Source organism: Channa argus, chromosome 1 (assembly GCF_033026475.1).
Source record: "Channa argus isolate prfri chromosome 1, Channa argus male v1.0, whole genome shotgun sequence".
NCBI classification, from domain to species: Eukaryota; Metazoa; Chordata; class Actinopteri; order Anabantiformes; family Channidae; genus Channa; species Channa argus.
The window spans coordinates 3710570-3723641 of record NC_090197.1 but is presented as its reverse complement, the minus strand read 5'-3'; the positions used below and the strand labels follow the sequence as shown (position 1 = coordinate 3723641).

The 13072-nt window shown below is 40.8% G+C and overlaps 1 protein-coding gene across 1 annotated transcript in view; it reads right to left on the bottom strand.

Annotated features, from left to right (window-relative positions):
* LOC137129764 (collagen alpha-1(XIV) chain-like) overlaps positions 1–13072 on the bottom strand; it is a 131283-nt gene that overhangs the window by 34081 nt on the left and 84130 nt on the right. Inside the window, 9 exon segments of the mRNA XM_067509054.1 lie at positions 708–817; positions 1027–1169; positions 1361–1499; positions 3590–3628; positions 3806–3970; positions 4106–4249; positions 5891–6014; positions 7817–7956; positions 11799–11873. Of these exon segments, the coding sequence (XP_067365155.1) occupies positions 708–817; positions 1027–1169; positions 1361–1499; positions 3590–3628; positions 3806–3970; positions 4106–4249; positions 5891–6014; positions 7817–7956; positions 11799–11873 (1079 nt within the window).

The following is a 13072-nucleotide window of genomic DNA, read 5'->3' as shown; positions in this document are numbered from 1 at the left end:
AGTCCCTTAGCGCTGACACGCTGACACTAACACAACACGACCGTGAGCTGGTTCAGGCTTAGGGCACAGCTCACCTGCAGGGAGCCCGTCACGATTCCCGCTGCCGTCTCTGTGCTCAGCAACATTTTAGATAAAAGACTGTAAGTGTTCGTAGGTAGGAAAGGAAAACGGTTAGGAAGGCAACACTGAGCAAGTCAATTAACTAACGCATGAAAAGTAATGAATCAACCAAAAGCTGCACGATCACATAAGTCAGCCACATACTGCACGATTGGGTCAGACAGTCTGTGAAACAAGTAAAGAGGTCAGTAAGTCAGCCAGCACATACACATGTGATACATGTGTATCACATGTGTATGTGCTGGCAGTAATTAAAACATAATGATAAGATGGAATTCATACAGTCCTTAACACATTTAGCTTCAGAACCTATGAGCTAAGACCATAAACAGTAATATACTGTGTACTACACTGCTAAGAAGCAGTACCTTAAAACCTTTACCTCCCTGGGCAGGTTTGAGTCACTACTAATTAACCGCCGTCATGGTGCCACACTTAGAAACTAAGAAAGACACATGAGAGAGCAGCCTGAGGCCCCTTAGCCCCCTCATCATCTGTCATGTACAACATGCTGGCAAATAGTTTGACACTGAAGTAAAAAGTTAATCCTCAACTTGTCAATCGAGCAGGAGACAATGGATTCTGACCTTATGGAAGCTGCCGTAGAAAAGTTTTTTGATCTCTTGCCCTTCAAAGGTGACCGTCTGGAATTCTCCTCTGTAGTCGTTGTTGAAGAATGTCAGAGTCTTACCTCCGTCTGTATGAAGACACACAAACAACAAACCCTCACTGCATTAAACTTCATTTGTTCCTGTGTGACAGGCATCAATTTCTTCATAACTTTTACCTGAATTTCTCCTCTATAACAGCGTAAAGCACCTTTGGTACGTTATACATGCACTGCAGACAGACAGAAATAGAACAGCAATCGACATGTTAATGAAACCAAAATGCTCCCAGACTCACTGTCGAGGATAACTCCCACCAGTGGCTCGTTGTTCTTGTTGAGTATCTCCCAAAGGGCAAAGGGCTCCTCTGGAGTGTTTGGCAGCAGTCTGAACAGCAGCGTGATGGTGTAGTCAGACGGCAGCCCCTCAGGATGGATGTACCTGTGAGCCGGGGGGAAAACATCAGACTTTTGGTGAATTCTGTGAAGAATATTACATTTGTGTAGGCCGAAGAAAGTGGATACTGTAAATCCTCTAATCTGTCTGTGTTTTATCTTTAGCAATAAAGCTTTCAATAAACAGGGTACTTTTAACAAAAAGTCCAGTTACAGAAAGGAAGTGTATCTGCGTACCTGGTTGGCTGTGCCAGCAGAGCGTCACTGTGCAGATGGAAACAGGGGAAGGTGTTGAAGGTTCCGGGTACCATGGAAACGCCAGAGATGCTGCTGTACCGGTTCTCCACCAGCCCAAATAGCTCCATCATGCGGAAACCTGGACACGGATGATACCGATGTTAACTTCATGAAGCAACATAACATTGGATAATTTAACACTAAGGACTCTGTGAAATAAAGTGAGAAACTACCACTGAACCTAACTCTTCATGACTTCTGCTTTATTCAATGAGATTATTATGTTACATGCACTAACCAGTGCTAGTTTGTTCATCAGTTTAATCCCCTGACTGCACGTGCACGTGATCTTTAATCATTTTATTTTCTTTATTTTATTTAACCTTTATTTAACCAGATAAAACCAGGGAGATTGACCTGGCCAAGAGGTCAGCAGTGCACGTGATAATAAATTAATATAACTTTAAGTACACATTGCAAACAATAAGTTAGAATAAATAATAAATTAGATACTGCATAAAGTTTTTCATTATAAAATGAAGTATTTAAGGACAAGGTAACAATTTGAGAACACAAGCACTGTCCAATGGACTCTCGTTGTTCGGTGTTTAGGAAAGAATGGAAGGAGTTTTGATATTTTCAGCTCTGTTTGAAGATTATTCCAAGCAGAGGGGGCATCAAAGCTGAATGGTCGCTTCCCTATATCAGTCCCAACATGTTGTTAATGTTAAAGCATAATGGCTTTTGGTTTTTTTGTAGAAGAGAGTATAAATATAACGAACCCAATCCAAGAACAGCCTCATAAATCAGCATTATCAAGTGATATAGCTTTGTATGCTCAAAGGCCCCTCGGCCACAGTAATGTATGTTCACAGTAATGTGAACTGGAACCTTAAGGCTTTGTGATTGTGACGTATTCAGAGACTGAATGCATTTGGTTGAGACACTCATGTATAAGCATATCTCCATAATCGAGCAAAGGTAAAAAGGTACGAGACATAACTTATTTCCTTCTACAGTTGATGTTCTTGGTGGTCTTTGCACAATTAAATGTGAAAAACACAAATACCTTGTACTTGTACCTGTAAGTGCATCTGCATTTTTTGGGGTGTATGTCCTTTGGATGTTTTGTCATCTGGCCAAACTATCTACTGACTTGTAAACATTTACATCCAGCGCTACTGAAGAAATGGATCAGTGAACGGGCCAACGGGGCCTGTGACGCATGGACCCGAGCTTTTGTATTAAATAAATGTAAACATTAACCGTCTTACTTTCAAACGAGTAAAGGCCACTAAATGACCACAAAGAAAACCAAAACAATCCAAAAGATACACAAGATACCGCAAAGGGATACAGCATAACATGATGAGACACAAAATGATGGCAAAAAATGAACAGAAAGGCAAAAACACCAACCAAAACTAGACACAGCATTAAAGCAGAGACAAAAAGAAAGACTACAAAAAATAGATGGTACAATCACACACACAACAGTTCCAGTTTCCATCAACAGTTGCAAATTACCAAAAATAGATGAAAAACACTGCAGGATATAAGAGGAGCGAGGGGTCATTTGTGTCCATGAAATTAACCCCTCACTCTGCCAAAACCCATCATATATGCAGTGAAGGAATAGTGAATAATCTTCACTGGAAAACATGCTGTCAATTGTCTTGAATTTTGACCGTTTGGATATAAAATGGCATCACTTCATCGTTTCATCCTGACATTTGTATGAAATGTCATGATTAGCATATCACTGCTGGAGTTATGACTATAAATGTGTGTTGGGAGGTCATACCAGCCTTGACCTTTGACCTACAAAGGTCTTACAAAGATGAGTATCCCAAGATGTACTTCAGCCCAAGTCGATGTTGGCCCCCCCGCTTCTTTCTTCTTCGAGTAACCTGTGTTAATTGATAAATGGCCGCTTCTATAGCGCGTTTATCCAAATCTCTTTACAATGTTGCCTCTTATTCCCCCATTCACACACAGATGGCGCTCGCTGCCATGCAAGGTGCTCACCTGACCCACCGGGAGCGACTTGGGACCTAGTGTTTTGCCCAAGGACACTTAGCCAGGATTGGGGATCGAACCACTGGCCCTGTGGTCCGTGGACAGCTACCTTACCAACTGCCTTGACGTCCTACTCCCTCGTTTTCTACATGCTGATACTTAAAATCATTTCAAACCAAATGCATTGAGGTAATGTGTTTGATCTCTCACCTGGTGTTGTGCTGCCGCTCATCAGTATGGCAGGACAAGCTAGGACAGAAAACAGGGTACGTTTGGTTAAGAAAACCTCAGCTTCCAGACAGCAGAGTAACTGTTTTAGATATAGTTATTAAGAAACTGATCATACAGTGATGTGAGATGATCTCTATCACATTTTCTCAGTTTTCACATTAACAATTTGATGAAAACTAACTTGGGGTTACTCACTGGCAGTGGCGGCTTCGCACACAAATGTCACGAGCTTCTCTTCGATCTTCTTGAAGGCATCCAGGTCGTCCACAAAGAAGACATGCCGGTCGCTAGGTTTACTGGCGATGCTCACCAGCTCGCCGTAGTCAGCATCAGCAAAGCCGATAGCAAACACAATGTAACCTGTACAGGAAATCAGAGAGGGGAAAACTTAAAACATGGGAGCAACTACATAAGGAAAGTGAGCCGGCTAAAAACTGAACCAGACCTCTGGGACCTTTTTAAAGCCTCACATAAAACCATAAACACAGTTCTGACCTTCCATCTGCATCTCCTTGGAAACCTTATTGACGTCATCTTGGGATCGACCGTCGGTAAGAACAACGAGGACGTTGGGGACCCCTTTCCTGACTCCCCCCTCTGCCGTGAAGATGTTTTCCTTCACATGCTGGATAGCTCGACCTGTGTAAGATTAGTTTGATCGTTTTTAATCATCCTTTACATAATTCACGTTGTGTGAAACTAAGGTGACTGGAGTGGAGCATTTTTTGATAAGCTGATTTGAACTCACAGCAGCAAGTCAACAGTAGAGAGGAACATGTCACAGTGGACATTTTCTGCTCAGGTTTGTCAGAAATAATTCTGACAAATCCTCGAATGCTAAATCAAACATGCATCAAACTTCCTATAAAGAATTACCTATGATGATGTATGTAGGATCTATTACCCAAATGTCAATATATTACTGGGATCATTAGAAGACTCACAGAACATTACAGATCAGAGAAAGACTGATCCAACATGATATTGCTCTGTTGTTCAGGCTTTGAGTTGCCAAGCATTTTGCTGTGCCCCAATTCCATGTAGCACTAATCTCTGTAACCAGTTTAAGAAACTTCAGGTTGCTGTTCCTGCAGCTGCAGGGTTTTCCTGCATTGCCACTGACCTCTACTGTTTGCAACACAAAGCAGAACCTGAGAGAACTCGCTGCTGGATTTGACTGCATCTGAAGCAATGAGGCCTTAATGGCAGCTGCATTTCAGCCAATGTACAGATTTTCACTTGCAATAATCCAACATTTAGAGCAGTGACAGGCTTTAATAAGTGCTACATAAAGTAAGATGGGAGAGAGTTGCATCAGAGCCGCCCAGCAGGGAAACCACAGGCCAACAGCCAACATCTGAATGTGTTTAAGGGATGACAGAAAGACTGAAGACAATCCTCAGATATCCAAAGAAATCAGCACCTAAAAACATTTTCAGGACCTTAGATACAGAAATACATAAAGTGTACAAACAATAAATCAATCAAGAATGATTGTGATCAATAATCAAAGCTTCACTAGCTCCAGCTTCTACAATGTGCACATTCAGATTTTCTCTGAATAACACAGGTTTTAGCATTTGATACCGTAGTAATTTAAAGGTGGCTTTCTGACTTCTTGACCCCAAGTCTCTCTTTAAAACAAGATTTTGACCTCAACAAGACAATAATAAATGGGAAATGCACATACAGCTCATGTACTCGGTCTTTCAGTTCCAATTTCAGTGTGCAGAATGAGGTGAGCGAGGGCTCTGAAACCCCCCAAACTGCTGCTTCCTGATAGAAAACGGATTGGTATCACAGTGTGACATTAGCAACAGGAGAATTCCTCCCCAGACGTGATGCTGAAACACATCTGCCGCCTTGTCCCCGCTAGAGAAACTGGCTGTGCTGCTTTGTAAACACTGACTAATGATTACACGGCTTCCCCACCGACTTCCTCACAAAATGTTCTTGCATGGCACTTCCAGTTGTAGACGCCTGTGCAAAGACGTGTTCTTAGTCTGTGTACACGTTCACTTACGGACAATATTTAAATAGAAGCGCGCACACGTGCACAAAGCTATTATTTCTGTTTGCAGTTGTCTGCTGTTCAATAAGTATTGATTATGGTATTGGGAGGCTCTGAGCGGGCATGTACATATGTTGAACTGCTGATTTCATCTGCTGCAGTCAATTCACTTGTACACAGCTGTTTCTGCAGACCACACTCGAAATGTAGCTACTCCTCTCAGAAGCAGTGCTGTACCTCAGCGGTCTCCCTGCTCTGCGTCTGCTCACCTGTCTTGGTGTTTCCTCCCTTGTAGGAAATCTTGTTGATGGCGTCCAGCAGCCGCTCTTTGTCTCTGTATGAGTTCAGCTTGAATTCAGTTCGAGCGTCGTCACTGAACTGGGCAATCGCCACCTGTCAGACGACACAAGAGGAACTGATTAGGTATAAAGGAAGTACATTTTTACACAGCACAGTTTCAAAATTAAGTCGTCCACAAACACCAAACCAACGAGTTTCGGCTTGTCCCTTCAGGGGTCGCCACAGCCCTTCCTGCTGCAACCATACAAGTTTTTTCCCGGGCTCGGGACCGGCACTCTGTGGCCTTTGGTGGCTGGGTGGAGCGGGATATCATTCCTGATACTTTTACCCGTAGGAGTGGCTGTGAGTGGTCTACAGTGTTCACTGAGATTTTGGTCAATTTAAAAAATGTAAAATAAGTGAAATAAAAACAGCATGTTTAAGTACATATTTATAAAAACACTGCGAACATAATTGTGTGTAATGGGTGAATGAGAAGCAACGTTAAAGTGATTTGGATAAAAGCACTTTTTAGCAGAGTATTTACTTTTGCTTGTTTACATGTCAAAGGTTTGGGATGTTACCAGCAGATCTTCACCTAAATTCTGTGGAAGAACAGTTGTTGTGCACTTTACCTGATCCACATTTTCTAATGCAGGACTGTCCTGAGTAATGGCTTCTCTACAGTAATCAAGCTAATGAAAAGCTGAGCTAAGCTCCATCTTTTACCGGAGGCTGTGACTAAATTGAGCCTGAATTAGTGGACGGAAAAAGGGGAAACAGTAACAACATATAAGTAAAACAAAAGGTACAGGAGGAACTGAAGAACACAGAAAATAGAAATGGGTTGTTTCATCGGCGAAGTGGGCTTTGGCCACCTGGGAGACCACACAGGATTATTCTTCATTTGTGCAAAGCAAACAAACATAAATCAGCGCAGCTTAGTGGAGAGTGCTGCTGCAGTGCTTTACAACAAGAATCTGAACGACAGGAGTTGGCACCTGAGAGACACCAGAGGAATACTGATTATATTTAAATGAAAAAAAAGAAATAAATACATTCTGTTACTTCAACACTTCGTTGTAGTCTGTCCTTCAAGGGGACACATCTTAAAGGGTGTCACTGTATTTTAGTGCTGCTGAACAGTGTAAATGTAGGGCAGATTTTCCAGAAGGGGACAGAGAAAAGGTCACTTCTAGACCAAAAATCAAACACTTAAAACTGCCCATACATATTTACACAATCAGAAATTCATGCTTCTTCACACATGTTGGCTTATGTGGCTGGAAAACATAGTTGAACATAATCCTAACTCCTAACATAATGTTCGCTGGATGGAATTACAAATTAAGTGCTAAACTTACAAACAAAGGTGGATGATGGGTATAAGCTGTGGATGACTGTCGCGCCAAAATCGTTTCCTACCTACAACCAAAAGCTGTAACAGTCTAAACACAACGATAGTTTCATAACAACCCGGACAAACTGAATGTTGTACTGGCAGAGCCGGTATTTTGGCAGGGAACCACACTACGTTCAATATCGACATATTTGCAACTTGCCATAATACATCAACATATGATGTTAACAGAAAACATAATTCAGCTGCAACTGTGTTACGACTGCACTTTAATCACACAGAAGTGTCATGTTTAATAGTCTTTATTTAAATATATGGAGGAAGCAATATGAATGAGAAATGTTGGATTTTGGATCCGTGACTCCAATTATATCTTGAAAATACAGGTGTGACATGTGCTTTGTACACCATCAATACTGCATTAGACTGGAACTCTTTTCATCCACCACCTCCTTTACCTCTGCAGTGTACAGCAAGTCACCAAAATATAGGTTTTGCCAATTTCATATGGGAAAATATTCATGACATCATAACATCCCGAATCCCTCTCCAGTACCTGTGTGCCGTCCGGACCGATGCGGTCCAGAGCTCCGGTGGTGCTGTACAGGAAACGGATGATCTTCAGGAAGTTGTCATCGCCGATACTCCAGGAGCCGTCAATCAAGAAGGCCAGGTCGGCTTTGGCTGCCTTACAGACTAGACAGAGGGAGAGGGAGAGGGGGGTAAAGGTGAGGAGGAAATCCAATTTGAGCAGAGTGACAACTGCAGCCAACAGTTCATCTCCATCCAGAGGAAGCACATGTTGTTTGCGACAAGGACGAGGTAACAAAGGTAAAAAAGGGTAACTGCAGAAGCAGTGAGAGAAAGGATGAAAAAAGGAGGAGAGGAGCAAATTATCTGGCTGCATGAGCTTTAAAACACACAAATCCATTTCCTTCTTATTCTAATGTCCTTTTTGTGATGGAAAGGACTATTAGTATTGATATTTTTGCCCTCGGTTGTACATAGATGTTATCCTGATATATGACTTATATACTTCTTGGAAACCATTTCAATCTAGCAAATGTTTTCTGATTTAGAAACTGCTCATTGACTCCGTTCTCATCATCACAATTCACAGCTGCTTGCGTTCACTTCTTAGCGTTTTAACATTTATTTTAAGCAGTGAAATGTTTGTCTTACGTTAAAGAGAGAAAAATAAAGAACCCAAAAGGCAGCAGAGTGGTGAAGCGAAGATAAAACATAAAGGCGGAGAAATTATGCGTCAAATGTGATTGTTTAAAACCTCCGAGTATAAATTTTTAATTTGTCAAAGATATTGGTTGTGATTTTTAGAAACACATTTATTTCTCTGCTCTCTTTGCTTTTTTTAAGTTGAATAACTTTGCTTCCATTTCTTTTTACGTGTGTGCTCAAATCAATAAGCCTTCACTTGATTTTTGTGGGTGACAACTGAGCAATGAAAGGAAAAGGAAAATCAGCTTTTGAGCAGAGTAAAGCTTTGATTGATTAGCCTTGAAGAGGTTGCAACTTCTAAACGACTGAAAGTGTGTTAAACTCATTAAATGCTGAACACAACGTTGCCGCTGCTGCTCTCCACCGATAATACCAACCACTTCCTTTTCTCTTCGCACAAAATCACATTTAACGGTCAGCTGGAGCCGGATTGATCGGCAGACAGCTTTAGACATTTACTTAATAAACCACACAGGATGAAAACAAACTGATTGTCTCTCACAATAAAACCACCCTACAGCTGGCATTAATCAAGTTTCCTGACTTGTATAGCTTTAATTTAAGTTCTCAGGTCAGCCATTGTAACTCTACTGTCAGGCTGAACCCTCGTAACTCTGTGTGGAAATGTGAGATAGAGGCAATGAGCCAGCAAGATGTCAAAGAGAAGTGGATGAGAAAGAGGTGAAAAAGTCAAAAGAGCTGAAAGGCTGCAGATTAGCACATTTTAGAGGCACAGGAACTTTGAAATCCAGTCCCTGACAGGTTCTACATCCTTATAAAGAAAGAGACTGACAGCAAGAGGAGAGTGTGCAGCACATGGAGTCTCCCATGAACCTAGACTGAGACTCACATTTGTGCCCATGGATTCAGTCCTGCACTGCAAAGAGCAGTACTCTACACGAACACATCGGATAATGGAAAGCTCACGGGGAACATATCTTTCTGTTTTCAGCAGTTTGTTCATGAAGAGGAGAAGGGAACATTGTTTATTTATTGTGACACCGGGATCTAGGAGCACAGGCCTAGTAGCAGCATTGATGTACAGTTAGAGTCTCAGCTGTGTTTACTTGATGTATTTTGCCGTTTCCTGCAGAAATATGTGGTTTTGGTGGTTTTCTGTGCAGCGTGTTGGACACAGATACGAGAAACGAAGCGCAAAAATATGCAGATGACACACAGCGATTTGACACAGTATAGAGTTTCTGTTCTTTGCCCGGGTAAAGTTAGGAATTAATGGACGCTTTAAATAATGCTGAGTCGTGTTAGACGCCATCGAGCAGGAAGGAGTCATTAGGTGTCCAACTCACAAGTAACAAGATGATAAGCAAAACTCTGAGTTTGGTCTTCATCTGATTTGGAATATGGGCCAAGCATTTTCTTTGAGCGTGGTGACAGATTAGGGCTCTGACACAGCTCCGGTAAACCAAGAAGTCATAACTGATGCTGAAGCTTTTAAATATTAGAATGTGAACAGTTTACGTTTTATAGGGAGCAGAAGTAAGAAAACCTCAGAATAAATCCCTCAGAAAGCACAAACTCAAACTCCACGCTTGGAACGCACTTTTCCCAATAGTAGTCGGGGAACTAAATGAGTTCCTCTAGGATTACGGGGACATTTTTGTCATTGTTGCAGCCTAAAATGGGAGATTCTGCAACAACTCTTTTATAATACTTTGATGCAGGTTGTCGTGTTGTTATGATGTTTCCCACAGAATTCGACGGGGATTGGTTGAACACATTTTGTGGCCTGGCCAGAAGGGACTGGATATTTGATCTGCAGTTTGGAAAGCTGCAGTTTTTCAATGCTAAAAATGCTTCTTCTTTAATTACTGAGGTTTCTACATCTATTAGTTTTCGCAGTGTATTATGAACATGGTTTAAAGTTACTTATTTTAAATACAATTTTAAAGACAGGACATTTTGATGGGGTTTTTTTTTTCTGAAAGCTTTTTCTTCCCTCTTTACAGATTTAAGTACTGTTGTGAAAATGAAACTGTGGATTCTGTGGCGACAGAAATGTGAAGAATGTTAATGACATGTTTATGAAAATGAGATTCGCTGTAACAGATCCAAGACACACAAGGTTTGCATATAAATCATTTATTTTATATTACCTTTTATATCATATTTAAGATTCATGTCTATAATTATGTCGTGCAGTATATGTCACAATTGTGTGTGTGTGTGTGTGTGTGGGAGGAGATAGGTTAAAGAGGGTTTACATCTACATCAGTGAAGACTTCACTAAGACTTCAGCTGAAACATCAAACTCTTCACTTTGTCGAGTGGCATGTCTCAGTTTGATTTGTGTAAAATAAAAACGTGCGGAAAAAGTGATGAAAAGTTCTGAGGCAGTGACAAAACAAAGACAATATACTGCAGTTGTCTCAGGAGAAAACTGACAATGAAAGAAAACATTTAAACATTTCTTTTGATTATTATTTAATAGCAAAAAAGTTCGTCTGTATCACAAGATATTTGTTATAGATTTTTCCCCCCAAGATGACAGTAATAATTTTATATAATATTTCTTTCCTGAGACCCTTTAATAAGCTACTGAAAAAAGGAGGGACTCAGGCTGCATCTTGGTTCTATCACCTGGAGCTGGTTAATGAGGAAAACCGTTCATCGGCCGCATGATTTAGAACATTTTCTTCCTAGAATTATTCTTCCCAAGTTCATATACAAAGCTTCCATGTGTACAGAATTCATCTGGCTGATTATTAAAGTATTTTATGATTCTCCAGCTTCGTGATTTTACGGTCATGTGGGCATTTGGAACAAGGTACGGTTTTGTGCTAATGAATTCATAATTTGTGGTGTCTGAACATTCTCAAGCACATCTTTAGCATTAATTTGAATTTTCTTCACAGTAATATTGTGTATGTACTCCAGTGAAGTACAAATTCAATGTCCTTCACAACTAATATTGAATCTAATATTGAGTCATTAAATAGTCTGCAAGTGCAGCTTTTATCAATTTAGTAGTCATGGTCTTTGTCAGTGTATCCTGCCAAGCTATAAATTTAACAATGTATATTTATATTACAACTAAATGATCTGAATCAAATAGATTAGTGCTATTTTATATACTGTTGGGTAGCTTGATCTTAAATTATTTAAAGATTAAAATGATCTAATTATTGCATCATGTTGTGCCTCCTGTACGTGCTGACGTCACACAGACGTGAGGACGCTTCTGCCTGTGTGTTACACGTGTGAAACACGACTTTGGACAATGTCCGGAGCCACTTTCCTGACTTTGTCTGGAGTTTATATGTGAAACAGAAATCAGCTCTTACCTTCTTTGGCAGCAGGGATTGTTGGTAGTGGGGTGGTGGTAGGGGGCTTGGTTGGCGGTGGGGTTGGGATGGGTACTGCATTGAAAAAAGAAAACATACACAGAGAGAGATTCTGATGACTTCCATCCTAAAACAATCAGCACTCACTATAGTACTGAAACCTGTGAAGAGAGAATCAAGCCTCTGACAGGCTGCACAGTCACATGCATACAGAATGTGTAAATTAACGTCATCCAGCTCTGTGATTTTAGCACCTGTGTAATTTGATAACATCGGCTAAGGTCTAAATTAAACTCCAACTGTTCGTGCTTTCGTGGTGGGGGGAGGGGTGGAAAAACTAGATAAACCAGCTGACCCCCTCCTGAGCACTCGCAGTTTATTCATTCAGTGGTGTTTAGGTTCTAAATCAGCTACCTGAGGCTGTGAATTACGTGTAATGGCAGGTAGGGAGCATTCAGTAGTGGCCGCCTGCAGCGATGAAGATAGTTGCTTGGAGAAAAGGCTCTGGCTTTCATTTGCATCAAAACAAAGCAATAAATCATTGTGGAGGCTCTGCAGAGCTCCAGTACAGGCGGGGGCAGCTTCAAGCAAACAAATACCTGCTCAAGGGAAGTGGGATTCTTTATTTCTCCCTTTCTTTTATCTCCGTTGTTTTCTTAGTCGTGCTTTCAGTTCTTCACTCTGAAATCTCATCAGACACTCGTCTTTGTCTTCTGCAGTATTATTCCTCTGTCTCATCGTGTCTTTCATTTTCTTTATCTTTTCTCGCCTCCTTTTTATCTTTGTCCTCACTTCATTTATGTATAATACGGAAATGAACTTGCGGAGACGCTGAATGTGTTTCTGAAAGGTAATCCATCTCAGGAAACATTATGCCCGCTATGATTTTTGTCAGAATTTCATTATATTGCTTAGAAGTGCTGTACAGACATTACAAATCAATTACCACCTTCTAAACAATACCATGCAGGAACATAACGAGTAAAACAAACGGTCATTTATTCGGCTGAGTGGTAAAGTTTCTCTGCATAGCAATGCGCATTGACACAGTGGATACTTTCCTGCCAAATGATGAGCAAAAAATTTAAAAAATGACAAAAAAGGTTTCAACCCTTGGAATCACCTGTTAAATTCTGTCTCTTTTACCAAGCTAAAATGGCAGCAGGTAAATGTGGACATATTAAAAGGTGTTTTATTCATTGCAGGAATTAAGAAGCTCATATAATTATCCTTGTACCTCTCACAGGGTTCAGCAGGTTTATTGTCACAAGTCT